Source organism: Thalassophryne amazonica, chromosome 17 (assembly GCF_902500255.1).
Source record: "Thalassophryne amazonica chromosome 17, fThaAma1.1, whole genome shotgun sequence".
NCBI lineage: Eukaryota > Metazoa > Chordata > Actinopteri > Batrachoidiformes > Batrachoididae > Thalassophryne > Thalassophryne amazonica.
The window spans coordinates 63712790-63730025 of NC_047119.1; the positions used below are offsets into that span (position 1 = coordinate 63712790).

Consider the following 17236-nt stretch of genomic DNA (forward strand, 5'->3'; position numbering starts at 1 on the left):
ACTAAAAATTAAAGGGTGGAACCAGAAGCTCCGCGATATGATACAAATCACAATACATCGATTGCAATTTGATATACATAATGAGACGTAATAATACCACTGTTAACACTAATTATGTAGAAAATAATCTATGATGAATGTTGAACTTTAAATAAATCATTCTGAAATACTTATGTAAACCTTGATGTTTTCTGGTTCCTATTTACATATTTTTTTTCAATCATTTGGGAAAATTCCTTAAGAGGTCATTTTATCTTTGATGGGATATTATTTTTTTTTTTTAATTATACAATTTAATACAGTATAAATGTATTCCTGTTACTGGAAGAAATAATTGCTTGAGTTTATGGATAATGTATATGTCGTACATATAACATATTGAGAAAAAAGTCACAGCAATAAAAAAGTATTATTTTTAGGAAAAAAAAATGCACAATTATGTGTAGTTTAGTTTGCAGCTTGTTGACAAAAGCATCACTTTTTCCAGATAAGACTAAAAACAAACATCATTCTGAAATGCCAACTGTCAGAATTAAGGATGGAGCCAATCCGATACAATATCAGTATCGGGTAGTCAGAATGACATTCAAAACTTAATTTCCACTAAAACCTGAATGAGCTCCCATGTGCTCGTCCCTCTCTTTCAGACGGCACCACACCAGCAAGAAAATTCAGAAGAGGCGCTAAAACAGATCTCAGTGTTATTAAAGACAGTCATGTGGTGCTGCTTTTGGCACTATGATGGGAACATTGGAGCAGCTGTGTGGTGGACTCACATTGACCCCAAAGTGCTCCGTGACGCCTCGGCCATGATCCCCCAAAACTCCAAAAGACATGCTCTCCTCCAGAAAGATCCGCACCTTGTACTTGTACTTCAACTTCACCTGTAGTTTGACAACCATGAAGCACAGGAAAGATGGTGCAGGTGCAAAATCTTAGTGAAACACAAAAATGCTACATAACAGTCAATGGAAAATTTCATCTAAATACGTTTATACAAGTGCTGAGGTCAGAAGGGATAACTTTATAATAATAATAATAATAATAAATAATATGCTAAACATAGCAAGAAAAAATAAAATGGCAAAACAATTAAAATGTACAATAAGCAAACATGAAAACCATAAAACTAATAGCAGGCAATAGAGATAAATAGGTTTTAAGACTAGTCTCTTTTTCCCTCCTTTTCCCTTGCAGTGGTTAAAGGAGAGATTTTACAGTGCTGCCAGAAAATTTGTTTATACTTGACATTTATGCATTTAAATGTCATGACATAAAAAAAAACCCCTGAGGCTTCTTTTTATAATAATTGTTCTGAAATTATGCCCTTTAGACTCACAGTGAAAACTAATCTCTTCAACATGACATAAATTAAACAAAAATCTAGAAGCCAAAAGCATGGTGTGCTTAAGTATGGACACCTGCAACACAATGTAAAAAAAAACTGTTTTTTTTTATTGGATTGTAATTGTACTGCCAAGGCAACAAACAGTTGTCAAAAGAGCAATAAATAACTGGAAACTACCAAACAAAGGCTACTCGGCTGAAGAGATACACCAGAGAAGCAGAGGCCAAGAAAATAAATGGCCCATCCAGGGTGTACTCCCAGCTGAAAGAGGAAAACAGTATTACAAGAACAGACCAGACTGGAAGAACGAGGCATCACACAACACCAGTGCCAAGTTGCTGGTGGACCTAAGAGCACATCACAGCCACCTCTCAGAACAAGAGGCAGATTTCCAACAACGAGTCTCAGGGATGATATGATCCACAGCTACTGGCTGAAGAAGCCAACAGCGCTCCATGTGCACCTGGAAGTACAAATGGTTGGGCTACAAACAGCAGGTACTCAGCCAGATGGGCTAACACAGGGCAGACAATCCTGATCATGAAGGCCCCCCCCACAAGGATATGACCCCCTCAAACTACCGGCCAATTACCTGCCTCTCCACAACATGGAAGCTCCTATCAGGCTTCATAGCAACCAAGTTGAGTAGGCACGTGAGTCAACACAAGAGCACAGCTCAGAAGGGCACTGGAAGCAAGTGGCTAGACAAGGCTAGCCTAAAGGTCAGCACAGAGGTCATGATCATCATGGCAGCACAAGAACAAGCCCTAAGCACCAGATCCATAGAGGGAGGAGTCTACCACAGCTGACAGGATCCAAGTTGCAAGCTGTGCAAATGTGCCCCAGAGACAGTCCAGCACATCGTAGCAGGATGCAAGGTGGGACAGCACACACAGAGGAACACCCAAGTGTCTGGAATCATGTACAGGAACATCTGTGGCACATACGGATTAGAAGTCCCCATCTACCACCTTTTTTGGAAGATGCCACCAAAGGTGGTAGAGAACGACAGGGCTGTGGGACTTCAAATTCCAGACAAATTCCAGACAGACCAACCAGCCAGACATAGTGGTGGTTGACAAGGGAAAGAAACTGCAGTTGTGATCAATGTGACAATCCCTGCTGACAGCAACATCAGAAAGAAGGAGCACAAGAAAATAAAGAAGTACCAAGAGCTGAAGGAGCAACTGGAGCAGATGTGGAAGGTAGATGTTGATAGTTTTTTGATGAACAGTAAAAGCCGTTTTGTAGTTTGTGGTGAGCTCTGCGCTCGCTGCACGCAGCCTTCTACAAAAGAGGCTTAAATACAGACGCCACCGACTGCTTGACAACAGAAAAATAAATCATCCAAATTATAAACATCAGACATATTTAATGTTAAATATGTCTGATGTTTATAATCATGGTAGGGGTGGTGGCCAAGTGGTTAATGCACTTGGTTTCAGTGCGGAAGGCTCCCGGTTCAAATCCCACCCCTACCACATTTCTCCATGTAATGTGGAGTTGCGTCGGGAAGGGCATTCGGCGTAAAATTTGGGTCAATTCAACATGCAGATCCACCTTGGATTTGCTGTGGCGAGTACAAAACAAGGGAGCAGCCGAAGGGACTTACTAGACATATTTAATATTAAACAGTTTGCTTTGTGCTTGTTTTGTTAAAAAACGTTTTGCAGCAGCATTTGTTTTCAAAATAATGTACTTATTACTCGTACACGCATTTTTGTCCTAAGCAAAAAGATGACCCATACTGGAAACAACAAAAAACAGAGTCTAGGCTGAAAAATGACTTAAATGGTCGACCGAGTCGTTATTTACCAGCTCAGGAAGGGGACAAACATCTGCAGTGTTGATGTACAGTCCCTCCACGACAATGAACTTCCTGGTCACTCGAGCCTTTCGGGGATTCTACAAAAGACAGCGTCAGCATTTCAGATGATGAAGAGGCAGGTGACAAGACACAATGTGATCTGTGAATGAGCTCACAAAATGTCAGTTTTTGTCATGACATACCCAAATTAAACTGGCCAGCCTCTGTAAATGTAACTGACAAACATGATGTCCAACAGAAGTCTAATTATCTCCCCTTGAAGACATCAGACAGAATGATTTTCCTTCATATTCATATGTTTGCTCCCACTATCTGAGGTTTCAGCAAAATCCACAAAAAGGTTTAGGAGGAGTTGTGCTTATGAAATAAATACAGTCAGGCCTATAAAGGCACCTTGATACTTGCACAAATTTGATCTGCGCACTGGCACGCAGTCTGGTGTGCCAATGAATAAACTCATCGTAAACTTGCATGAACTGTGTGCGGCTGCATGCCAGTGTGTAAAGAAAATTTTGAAATGTTCAAAACTTCTGCCACGCATTAATTTCATTAACTAGTCGGGAACATGCGTCAATGCGTCTCGTTGCGCGCAGGGTATCTGAACCATTATGACAAAATGTTACAGCTATAATAAACATAATTTTACAGATACATTATCTAACTCATAAGAAGGTATAAAAATGCAACCGTTTTCCCAATCTACTGCAATATATATGTACAACCCCTGGCAAAAATTATGGAAACACCGGCCTCGGAGGATGTTCATTCAGTTGTTTAATTTTGTAGAAAAAAAAAGCAGATCACAGACATGACACAAAACTAAAGTCATTTCAAATGACAACTTTCTGGCTTTAAGAAACACTATATGAAATCAAGAAAAAAAGATTGTGGCAGTCAGTAATGGTTACTTTTTTAGACCAAGCAGAGGAAAAAAAAATATGGAATCACTCAATTCTGAGGAAAAAATTATGGAATCACCCTGTAAATTTTCATCCCCCAAACTAACACCTACATCAAATCAGATCTACTCGTTGATATTGACCCTATGCCATGACATTGACCCTATGTGTCTTTTTACAAGGAATGTTTTCGCAGTTTTTGCTCTATGGCAAGATGCATTATCATCTTGAAACATCCCCAAACATCCTTTCAATTGTCCAAAATATCAACGTAAACTTGTGCATTTATTGATGATGTAATGACAGCCATCTCCCCAGTGCCTTTACCTTACATGCAGCCCCATATCATCAATGACTGTGGAAATTTACATGTTCTCTTCAGGCAGTCATCATTATAAATCTCATTGGAACGGCACCAAACAAAAGTTCCAGCATCATCACCTTGCCCAATGCAGATTCGAGATTCATCACTGAATATGACTTTCATCCAGTCATCCACAGTCCACGAATGCTTTTCCTTAGCCCATTGTAACCTTGTTTTTTTTCTGTTTAGGTGTTAATGATGGCTTTCGTTTAGCTTTTCTGTATGTAAATCCCATTTCCTTTAGGCGGTATCTTACAGTTCGGTCACAGACGTTGACTCCAGTTTCCTCCCATTCGTTCCTCATTTGTTTTGTTGTGCATTTTTCGATTTTTGAGACATATTGTTTTAAGTTTTCTGTCTTGACGCTTTGATGTCTTCCTTGGTCTACCAGTATGTTTGCCTTTAACAACCTTCCCATGTTCTTTGTATTTGGTCCAGAGTTTAGACACAGCTGACTGTGAATAACCAACACCTTTTGCAACATTGCGTGATGATTTACTCTCTTAAGAGTTTGATAATCCTCTTCTTTGTTTCAATTGACATCTCTCGTGTTGGAGCCATGATTCATGTCAGTCCACTTGGTGCAACAGCTCTCCAAGGTGTGTTCACTCCTTTTTAGATGCAGACTAACGAGCAGATCTGATATGATACAGGTGTTAGTTTTGGGGATGAAAATTTACAGGGTGATTCCATAATTTTTTCCTCAGAATTGAGTGATTCCATATTTTTTTCCTCTGCTTGGTCTAAAAGGGTAACCGTTACTGACTGCCACAATCTTTTTTTCTTGATTTCTTATAGTGTTTCTTAAAGCCAGAAAGTTGCCATTTGAAATGACTTTAGTTTTGTGTCATGTCTGTGATCTGCTTTTTTTCTACAAAATTAAACAACTGAATGAACATCCTCAGAGGCTGGTGATTCCATAATTTTTGCCAGGGGTTGTATATATTATAATTAAATACCTTTGAGGCAAGATTCCAAATGCGTTCTCCACCGCACACCGCGTATGAGACAACCTGTAGCTGTAGATAATTTCTCTGATTCTGGGAGCGATGAGAAAATGGTTTAATCAGCCAAATGCTGACAGCAAATGTGTCATCGGCTACGAAATGATTATTTTATATAGCATGGCGTCAAGCAGGACAAAGCAGGACGCACTTGCATGAAAAAATTTGTGGCAATGCAGGGATCAAATTTATGTAAGTGTCAAGGTGCCTTAAGTGACTGGACAGTGACAACTGTAGTAATTTTGCCTCGGTGCATCGCCACAATGGAGCTGGGCCCTGTTTCATAAAGAAGTCTAATTGTTCATTCTACTAAACTTACTTAGTTGACTATGGCTAGTATCCCAACATTGTCCATCTAATCACCATTTCGCACCAATGGCTAAACTTGTACATTAGCCATTTTATGTTAGTCAACAATTTTCACGGGATTTTCGCACGTGCCATTGCCAAAGAAGGCATCTAATGCGTGACAGTGTTGTTTACTTCTGGGTTGGTCGCTGTCATGAACTATCCAGCTTTTGTTTCATTAACTGGTTTTATTAACATTTAAGGACACATACGAACCGTAGAATGAGCTATTTAGCTCTTAGCCTAGCATTTCTTCTTCTACACTTCCGTCAAGTCTTTGTGCACACAACGCTGCTCAGCATCAACAGCAAAGCCCGGAGGCTAATGTGAGAAATGTCACAAATACATCACGACAGTCGTCTGCTACAACCATGAGCAAAAGCAGAGGAAGCTCTCCTTTTGGAGGAATATGAGCGACAAAGGGGTGCTCGCAAGTGTTCCATCAAGTGCTGGTACACCATAGCCGGCATTTTTTGAGGTAAGACACTTAAGTTTTGTCGACTAAAATACGATTAGACTCCTCTGCACCAGGCTAAAAATGCGAAACTTTAGTTAACCAAGCACTTTGTGCAACGACTACAGTCAAAACAGTCAACTAAATGAGTTTATTCAACTAAACAAGGTTAGACTGCTTTATGAAACCGGACCCTGAAATGAAACACTCAAGACAAGCTTGTAGGGACTTCCGGTGGAGCGGGCGTTGTAAGGAATAAATGAAAATATATGCTATTTTACTCATAATTAGCTTTGCATGCTAACAATGCTAAAACTTACCAAACTGAATAAAAGGTTTTATGTTCATTGTTTTCACAAAGTAACAAATGTTTAGAAGTATGTACACCATGCATGTTTAAATGAACTAGATATTGTATTGAATGAATGAAGTTGAATAGAGTATATACTTGTGCCAAAATGTGTTTAAGGGTTTTATCATGATGCCAAATGAATGAAAATGTGTATGCCTATGCTTTGATAGGTGTGCAACTGATTTATGATGGTTCTGAAATGATACAATATTATACGGTTTGATTAATGATTGAAATATGTGCTTATGATGAATTGTATTGAACATGCTGAACTGCTGACATTTGTTGACTCTCAAACCAGTAAAGTTGGCTCTCACTGCGGTATTGTATCACTTCCTGTTTCGGAGCACAGCGGTGTTTTGCTGTATCTGTTAGCTGTTTAATCTGCGCAGTTAGATTCATCTAGTTACCTAGATAACGATTTGTTTCACAGTGTAATCTTCACGTGCCTTAACTAAAGCACTCCCTCTGCTGAATCACCTCTAAATTATTTACACATTATTCACTTTGTGTGTTTTTAGGAATCCGCTAGCTTAGCGCAGCTACTAGCTCTTAGCCGGTTTAGCATGGCGGCTTCTCCTGTCTCTCCCGCACTTTTTTGCTCTGGGTGTGAAATGTTTAGTTATTCCTCGGCCTCCTTTAGCAGTAATGGTACTTGTAATAAGTGTAGCTTATTCGTAGCTTTGGAGGCCAGGCTGGGCGAATTGGAGACTCGGCTCCGCACCGTGGAAAATTCTACAGCTAGCCAGGCCCCTGTAGTCGGTGCGGACCAAGGTAGCTTACCCGCCGTTAGTTTCCCTCTGGCAGATCCCGAGCAGCCGGGAAAGCAGGCCGACTGGGTGACTGTGAGGAGGAAGTGTAGCCCTAAACAGAAGCCCTGTGTACACCGCCAACCCGTTCACATTTCTAACCGTTTTTCCCCACTCGGCGATACACCCACCGAGGATCAAACTCTGGTTATTGGCGACTCTGTTTTGAGAAATGTGAAGTTAGCGACACCAGCAACCATAGTCAATTGTCTTCCGGGGGCCAGAGCAGGCGACATTGAAGGAAATTTGAAACTGCTGGCTAAGGCTAAGCGTAAATTTGGTAAGACTGTAATTCACGTCGGCAGTAATGACACCCGGTTACGCCAATCGGAGGTCACTAAAATTAACATTGAATCGGTGTGTAACTTTGCAAAAACAATGTCGGACTCTGTAGTTTTCTCTGGGCCCCTTCCCAATCGGACCGGGAGTGACATGTTTAGCCGCATGTTCTCCTTGAATTGCTGGCCATCTGAGTGGTGTCCAAAAAATGAGGTGGGCTTCATAGATAATTGGCAAAGCTTCTGGGGAAAACCTGGTCTTGTTAGGAGAGACGGCATCCATCCCACTTTGGATGGAGCAGCTCTCATTTCTAGAAATCTGGCCAATTTTCTTAAATCCTCCAAACTGTGACTATCCAGGGTTGAGACCAGGAAGCAGAGTTGTAGTCTTACACACCTCTCTGCAGCTTCTCTCCCCCTGCCATCCCCTCATTACCCCATTCCTGTAGAGACGGTGCCTGCTCCCAGACCACCAATAACCAGCAAAAATCTATTTAAGCATAAAAATCCAAAAAGAAAAAATAATATAGCACCTTCAACTGCACCACAGACTAAAACAGTTAAATGTGGTCTATTAAACATTAGGTCTCTCTCTTCTAAGTCCCTGTTAGTAAATGATATAATAATTGATCAACATATTGATTTATTCTGCCTTACAGAAACCTGGTTACAGCAGGATGAATATGTTAGTTTAAATGGGTCAACACCCCCGAGTCACACTAACTGCCAGAACGCTCGTAGCACGGGCCGAGGATTAGCAGCAATCTTCCATTCCAGCTTATTAATTAATCAAAAACCCAGACAGAGCTTTAATTCATTTGAAAGCTTGACTCTTAGTCTTGTCCATCCAAATTGGAAGTCCCAAAAACCAGTTTTATTTGTTATTATCTATCGTCCACCTGGTCGTTACTGTGAGTTTCTCTGAATTTTCAGACCTTTTGTCTGACTTAGTGCTTAGCTCAGATAAGATAATTATAGTGGGCGATTTTAACATCCACACAGATGCTGAGAATGACAGCCTCAACACTGCATTTAATCTATTATTAGACTCAGCTGGCTTTGCTCAAAATGTAAATGAGTCCACCCACCACTTTAATCATATCTTAGATCTTGTTCTGACTTATGGTATGGAAATTAAAGACTTAACAGTATTCCCTGAAAACTCCCTTCTGTCTGATCATTTCTTAATAACATTTACATTTACTCTGATGGACTACCCAGCAGTGGGGAATAAGTTTCATTACACTAGAAGTCTTTCAGAAAGCGCTGTAACTAGGTTTAAGGATATGATTCCTTCTTTATGTTCTCTAATGCCATATACCAACACAGTGCAGAGTAGCTACCTAAACTCTGTAAGTGAGATAGAGTATCTCGTCAATAGTTTTACATCCTCATTGAAGACAACTTTGGATGCTGTAGCTCCTCTGAAAAAGAGAGCTTTAAATCAGAAGTGCCTGACTCCGTGGTATAACTCACACACTCGCAGCTTAAAGCAGATAACCCGTAAGTTGGAGAGGAAATGGCGTCTCACTAATTTAGAAGATCTTCACTTAGCCTGGAAAAAAGAGTCTGTTGCTCTACAAAAAAGCCCTCCGTAAAGCTAGGACATCTTACTACTCATCACTAATTGAAGAAAATAAGAACAACCCCAGGTTTCTTTTCAGCACTGTAGCCAGGCTGACAAAGAGTCAGAGCTCTATTGAGCTGAGTATTCCTTTAACTTTAACTAGTAATGACTTCATGACTTTCTTTGCTAATACAATTTTAACTATTAGAGAAAAAATTACTCATAACCATCCCAAAGACGTATCGTTATCTTTGGCTGCTTTCAGTGATGCCGGTATTTGGTTAGACTCTTTCTCTCAGATTGTTCTGTCTGAGTTATTTTCATTAGTTACTTCATCCAAACCATCAACATGTCTATTAGACCCCATTCCTACCAGGCTGCCAGTTGCTCAAGGAAGCCCTACCATTATTTAATGCTTCGATCTTAAATATGATCAATCTATCTTTATTAGTTGGCTATGTACCACAGGCTTTTAAGGTGGCAGTAATTAAACCATTACTTAAAAAGTCATCACTTGACCCAGCTATCTTAGCTAATTATAGGCCAATCTCCAACTTTCCTTTTCTCTCAAAAATTCTTGAAAGGGTAGTTGTAAAACAGCTAACTGATCATCTGCAGAGGAATGGTCTATTTGAAGAGTTTCAGTCAGGTTTTAGAATTCATCATAGTACAGAAACAACATTAGTGAAGGTTACAAATGATCTTCTTATGGCCTCAGACAGTGGACTCATCTCTGTGCTTGTTCTGTTAGACCTCAGTGCTGCTTTTGATACTGTTGACCATAAAATTTTATTACAGAGATTAGAGCATGCCATAGGTATTAAAGGCACTGCGCTGCGGTGGTTTGAATCATATTTATCGAATAGATTACAATTTGTTCATGTAAATGGGGAATCTTCTTCACAGACTAAGGTTAATTATGGAGTTCCACAAGGTTCTGTGCTAGGACCAATTTTATTCACTTTATACATGCTTCCCTCAGGCAGTATTATTAGACGGCATTGCTTAAATTTTCATTGTTACGCAAATGATACCTGGCTTTATCTATCCATGAAGCCAGAGGACACACACCAATTAGCTAAACTGCAGGATTGTTTTACAGACATAAAGACATGGATGACCTCTAATTTCCTGCTTTTAAACTCAGATAAAACTGAAGTTATTGTACATGGCCCCACAAATCTTAGAAACATGGTGTCTAACCAGATCCTTACTCTGGATGGCATTACCCTGACCTCTAGTAATACTGTGAGAAATCTTGGAGTCATTTTTGATCAGGATATGTCATTCAAAGCGCATATTAAACAAATATGTAGGCCTGCTTTTTTGCATTTACGCAATATCTCTAAAATCAGAAAGGTCTTGTCTCAGAGTGATGCTGAAAAACTAATTCATGCATTTATTTCCTCTAGGCTGGACTATTGTAATTCATTATTATCAGGTTGTCCTAAAAGTTCCCTGAAAAGCCTTCAGTTAATTCAAAATGCTGCAGCTAGAGTACTAACGGGGACTAGAAGGAGAGAGCATATCTCACCCATATTGGCCTCTCTTCATTGGCTTCCTGTTAATTCTAGAATAGAATTTAAAATTCTTCTTCTTACTTGTAAGGTTTTGAATAATCAGGTCCCATCTTATCTTAGGGACCTCATAGTACCATATCACCCCAATAGAGCGCTTCGCTCTCAGACTGCAGGCTTACTTGTAGTTCCTAGGGTTTGTAAGAGTAGAATGGGAGACAGAGCCTTCAGCTTTCAGGCTCCTCTCCTGTGGAACCAGCTCCCAATTCAGATCAGGGAGACAGACACCCTCTCTACTTTTAAGATTAGGCTTAAAACTTTCCTTTTTGCTAAAGCTTATAGTTAGGGCTGGATCAGGTGACCCTGAACCATCCCTTAGTTATGCTGCTATAGACTTAGACTGCTGGGGGGTTCCCATGATGCACTGAGTGTTTCTTTCTCTTTTTGCTCTGTATGCACCACTCTGCATTTAATCATTAGTGATCGATCTCTGCTCCCCTCCACAGCATGTATTTTTCCTGGTTCTCTCCCTCAGCCCCAACCAGTCCCAGCAGAAGACTGCCCCTCCCTGAACCTGGTTCTGCTGGAGGTTTCTTCCTGTTAAAAGGGAGTTTTTCCTTCCCACTGTCGCCAAGTGCTTGCTCACAGGGGGGTCGTTTTGACCATTGGGGTTTTTACGTAATTATTGTATGGCCTTGCCTTACAATATAAAGCGCCTTGGGGCAACTGTTTGTTGTGATTTGGCGCTATATAAATAAAATTGATTGATTGATTGATAAAGTGTTTTGGTTTAAGGTTTTCATAAATAACATATGCTTAAGTAGGGTGTAACATGTTGGTTTAAAACATGTCAGACATTGACCATTTTAATAAAGTCATGAGTAATGCCTGACATGTTTCATATGTTCAAAGGTCATGAGGTCAAGATGTGTACTGCAAATAATATTGTTGCCTCTGTTTGTAATCAAATGGTTTGCACATTTATGTTTGAACTATGCTGATCAATAATGAACAGCTGATTGACTGTATTGTTCAAAATTAATTGCTGCTTCTGCATTCTGTAAAATGTGAGTGATTTCATACTTTGACTGTGAAAGAACTTTGCTTCCACAGGGAGAACAATGACTGGATTATTTGTTATCGGGGAGGCAACCTTGAAAGTGTCTGGAGAGACATAATAACGCCACTGAACTAAACACATGGACCTGTTCTCATATGGAGCTGAAAACAAGAAAACAGTGATTCTTTAACACTATTCTACATTAATTAGTTACACTCGCCGCGAAGGCAGAGTGGGGGTGTATGTGCTGGTAAACCTCTGCACCCAGGGCGATTATCAAATCAGTTCCCAAAGCCTGCTTTATTTCTTCTTTCTACCATGGAGTTACATGTTTGTGCTCAGACTGAGGACGTGGGGGACTGGGAGCCCTGCCCAGACAGATTTCTGAACTGCAAGCTTAAAAACTCTTTTTGAAAAGAAGAGTGTTCTTTTTGCTGCACATGCTGTGGGTATCAGTTTTGTGGCATTAAAGATGTGTATGCATTCTGAATCCATTTTTGCGCAAAGATGAATGATTTTTGATGACTGATCTGCTCTGCTGTTTTAATAAACCTGGTAGGATTAACTTGAATTCAAATTATTGTTGTCTGTGTATTGTATTTGCACTGCCCATGGACTCATGAGGGGAAACCTGAGATTTTCTATGTTTTGAGAAAAGGTTATTTTTGTAGTTTTTCCCCAACAGCGTCTGACATGGCCACGTAATGCAAGTGCTGTGGAGTCGCAGTTTGTGCAGAAGTTCATGGCAGAAGTTCTGGATATTGAAATGGGCCTGGAGTTCAAAATTGAGCATGCACACAGAGCAGGTCAGCAGGGCAACTGAGCCTGGCATGTCCTGGTAAGTTTCCTGAGGTTCTGAGTCAGAGAGATGGTGCTGCGTGCAGCTCGGGAGAAGGAGTGTGTGGAATAGCAAGGAAAGAGGATTTCTTTCTTTCAGGATCTTTCCCAAGATCTTAAGGCCCAGTCACACGGCACTTAACGAAGGGTGACGAAGCCCTGACGAAACAAGAAATCTGGACTTTCGTTGACTGTTGACTTTCGTTCACATCGTTTAACGTTCGCGCAGCCTCGTTCCTGCAGCTGGTGCTACGTCAGGATTTTTAAACTGTTGAAAAATTTGAACAAAGGGCAACGAAAACCTCAATTCGTCTGTCTCGTTTTGCTGTCGTTCTTGACGTTTTTTAATCGTTTGTGTAGTTTTTGTAACGTTATTGTTTAATTTGACTTCGTTGGAGCAGCTGAACGTTTTCACAGTGCAGAAGCCGGTTTGTGAGTGCTGAGGCTGCTGCTGCGTTCATGTACCGTCGGAAATTACAGGGAAAACTCAGCCTGCTTGCTTGGATTTTTTTTTTATCTGTGTGGGGGACAGCTTCAATGGGCTCAGGCACATTACATAGGCCAGAATTAATCTTTTGTGTGGATATAATTAATTATTTTGCCACAAGCAACTGTTGAATTTGAAACAACGAAAACGTTGTGTAATTTCCGACGGTACTTGAATGCAGCATCAGCGGCAGTAGGAGCTCCTTCGTGCGCTCATTATTTTGTATTAAATATAACAATATGAGTGTAGGAATGACAATCCAGTCCTTCTGTACATGTGGCAACAGGCAGATGAATCAAAATGATATAAAGAGCTGTTCTGGAAGGAAGAATTCACGTTGTGGATCAGTGATCAGCTGGTGGAAATAACCGCACGTGAGTCAATGCGCGCGTTCACATGCACTGATTAATTTACTGCTCTGATATATTCAATCATCTTTACACTTATATTTATATTTATTCCCCCTTTTGACAGTTTTCTGTTATAAATCAATATATATGGCTTAGAACATAATACTGTGATACAGCAGTGACCATGGAACCCTTTTTTTTTTTCTTCTTTTTTTTTTTTTTTTTTTTTTTTTTAAATTGGAGGAAGACGGCGTGCGCAGCGTGTCAACAGACAGTGAGGGTTCTGATAATGATGGAGATGATCTCTCTTTTGTTCTGGACGAGGAGCAGGTGGTCCACCAACGTGCGCACAGATTTCCACAGATTCCGTTTGCAGTTTCTCCAGGACCCAGCGCCGAGTCCTGGAACGCAGAGATGCAGACACACACTGCTCCAGCTGTGGCTCCAGGCACATTTTGTTAAAGCATCGAGATCGTGAGCTTCAGTTTTGTTAAGTTCCTCTTTTGTCTCTTTTGCGCTCTTGCTTCGCAGACTGTTCGGTGATAAAAACTTTTTCGACCACCTTTTCTCAACGAATTGTGACTTTTTTACTTTTTCCCTTCGTTCAGGAATCGTGTGCCGTGTGACTGGGCCATTATTCAGAAGCGCAAAAAATTTGACAGAGTGAAGAGACAGCTTCAGGAGAAAGGGCTTTGTTACTCTATGTTGTACCTGGCCGTGCTGAGAGTTGTGGCGGACAACATCCGACACACCTTCACCTCTCCTGAAGGTGATGGACTTTATCTCCAAGAGAGCTGGATAAAAATGCCGTGGGGGCGGAGAGGATGATGCCGCTTACGGCTCCATTTAAAGGAACGGTTACGTGAGGACAAAAACCTTGGGACAAAAACCTATTTCCTCTTGTTCTATCCCACCCTGCGAAAGGGAGTATATCTTTTATTCAAATCCACAGTCTTCATATTCAAGAATAGATTATTTCCTATTATCAAAAGAATTCGTTAGTGCAGTTATCTCTGCTTCAATTGGAAATATTGTGCTTTCAGACCATGCACCAGTTGAGGTGATGTTGGGTTTTAAAACAGAATCCGAAACCCCTCAAGGCTGTTGGAGACTTAATACCTCTTTGCTCAAAAATGAAAAATCGTGTAACTTTATCGAAAAGGAAATTCTTGAGTACTGGGAATTTAGTGACGCATCAGCTTCCAATCCCGGACTAGAATGGGATGCATTTAAAGCCTGTTTGAGGGGTCACTTAATACAACACATTTCTTATTTGAAAAAACAAGCTACTGTCCGATTATTTGAATTGGAGAAAGAAATTAAGGATCTTGAAAAAAATGTATGTATCCCAACTAGACCCAGTAGTTTTTACCCAGCTGAATAAATTGAAATTTGAACTAAATTCCATACTGCAGAAAAAGGCTGAATTTTCATTATTCCAATGTAGACAGAAGTATTACAAGCAAGGAGAAGCAGCAGGGAGATTTTTAGCCCAAAGAGTAAAACAGCGGCTTAATCGCACCTTAATAATTTCTGTGGAGAATGAAAATGGGACATTAGTGACAGGGAGAGGAGAAATTAATTATTTAAGATATTCTATCAAAAAAACTGTACACTTCACAGGGTGGGATAGAACAAGAGGAAATAGGTTTTTGTCCCAAGTGGATCTACCAACCCTGTCTGAGGAAGAGCAAAAGGAAGATATTACACTGGAAGAGGTTCACAACAAGCTATAAAGAAGATGAGCTCTGGGACAGCTCCTGGAAACAATGGGCTAACAGATTTCTATAAAGAATTTGCAGACCTACTAGCACAGAGGCTAGTGATAGTTTTTCAAGATGCAATTAAGTGGGGTAACATGCCAGAGAGTATGCAATCTGTGGTAAACAACATTGATACATAAGAAAGGCAAAAATCCACAGCAGTGTGGAAATTATCATCCAGTGTCTCTTATAAATGTAGATGCTAAAATACTGACCAAGATATTAGCCAGGAGGCTGGAGGTGCATCTACCCAGCCTAATTCATCTGGATCAGGTAGGGTTTATTAGAGGTAGGTCTTCAGCAAATAATGTACGTAGACTACTACATTTAATCTGGCAGGCAAGGAATCACACTGAACCCATAGTTGCTTTCTCTTTAGATGCGGAGAAAGCTTTTGATAGAGTGGACTTACTTGTTCAGAACACTAAACAGGTTTGGATTAGGCCCCTCCTTTATAAATTTGGTTAGACTTCTATATCGTAATCCCAAGGCCTCTGTGTTGGCAAACGGGAACTTGTTCTCCTGTTTCCCCTTATACCGGGGTACAAGACAGGGCTGTCCCTTGATCCCTCTACTTTTTGCACTTGCATTGGAGCCCATAGCAGCGGCCATCAGGAATAAATCTGTTAAGGGTACTTTAGCTGGAAAGTTGGAACACAAACTATTTCTATACACAGATGATATTTTGTTAGTGACCTCAAATCCAGAGACAGCTGTTCCTCAAATTTTGTCTTTAACTGATACTTTCTCTCTTCTTTCAGGCTATAAAATAAATTGGGAAAATCAGAGGCAATGCTGCTGTCTAGACTATGCCCACCAAGTATTATACAGAATTGGCAGTTCAATTGGCTCCCGTGAAGTTTGGTGTACTTGGGGATAAAACTTACACGAGGTTTAAAAGACATTATGACAGAAAGTTTACTTCCCCCCCCCCCCCCCCCCCCCCCGATGAAAATTGAGAGCACTTTACAAAATTGGGCTAAATTAGGATTATCTCTGTTGGGTAGAATAAATGTCCTGAAAATGATGATTATCCCACAAATTAACTATATTTTGCACTTGCTACCCATAAGTCACCCATCCCCTTTACTTAAAAAAAATTGAATGTAGCAGTAGATTTCTGTTTTATGGGGGGCAAAAGACATCATTTAAACAGAAAAAAGATGAGTGCTGCAGTTGAAGATGAAGGCCTTAACCTACCAAGAATAGGTTGGTGTCATTATGCCTTTTCTCTCAATCGACTAAAATAGACATCACAGAAGCCCATGTCATGTCCCGGGGCTCTGACTGAAAAACTTACAGAGCCTATTCCATTGGAGGCTTATGTCTCAAACTGGATGTGAAAGTCCGTCTAGTAATCTGTTGCTGTGATTCGCCAAAGAAACCTGGCAAAGATGACATGATATTATTGGCCCTGACCCTTTCTTTAATAAACAGTCACCTCTTTGGCATAATGAAAAGTTGAAAGTGGGGGGGAAAAAACCTCTGTATTGGAAATCATGGGCTGTAGCAGGGATTATTTATGTTGGAGATGTTTTTGAGGGTGACAACTTAATGTCCTTTCAACAATTGGCAACTAAATACAAAGTCCCTAAACAGGACTTTTGGAAATATTTGCAGTTACGAAGCTGTATATTACAACATAGACTTCCCATTTACTTAATCCGAGTTACAAAAACAAATGCAGGTTAATCGGAGATTTAACTCTCTGGGGTCTGAGGGCATTTTTTGGACAGTTCACTCGCCTGGCATAAATGTTTTATTATTGCTGTTAACAGCTCTCCCTGCATCCCACAATCAAGTTTTTATGTCTCTTTGCTTTCAGGACAACCTGTGCTTTCAGAATATATATGTTTTTGTTGTGTTTTATAAGTGTAATAAAGGTTTACAATCAAAAATAGGCAAGGAAAAAATAAAGCGAAAAATAATTTTATAAAGGTAATTTGAGGTCTTGTATGAAGGACTGTATAA

The 17236-nt window shown here is 40.2% G+C and overlaps 1 protein-coding gene across 2 annotated transcripts in view; it reads right to left on the minus strand.

The window, feature by feature from the left end:
* The window catches only part of sptlc1 (serine palmitoyltransferase, long chain base subunit 1), a 61817-nt gene that overhangs the window by 23778 nt on the left and 20803 nt on the right, over nt 1–17236 (minus strand). For both annotated transcript variants that reach the window (XM_034192567.1, XM_034192568.1), the window contains exons 8-9: nt 3164–3253; nt 777–884 (exon numbers count right to left, since the gene is read on the minus strand). In XM_034192567.1, coding sequence (XP_034048458.1) covers nt 777–884; nt 3164–3253 — 198 coding nt within the window. The remainder of the gene's footprint in view (nt 1–776; nt 885–3163; nt 3254–17236) is intronic.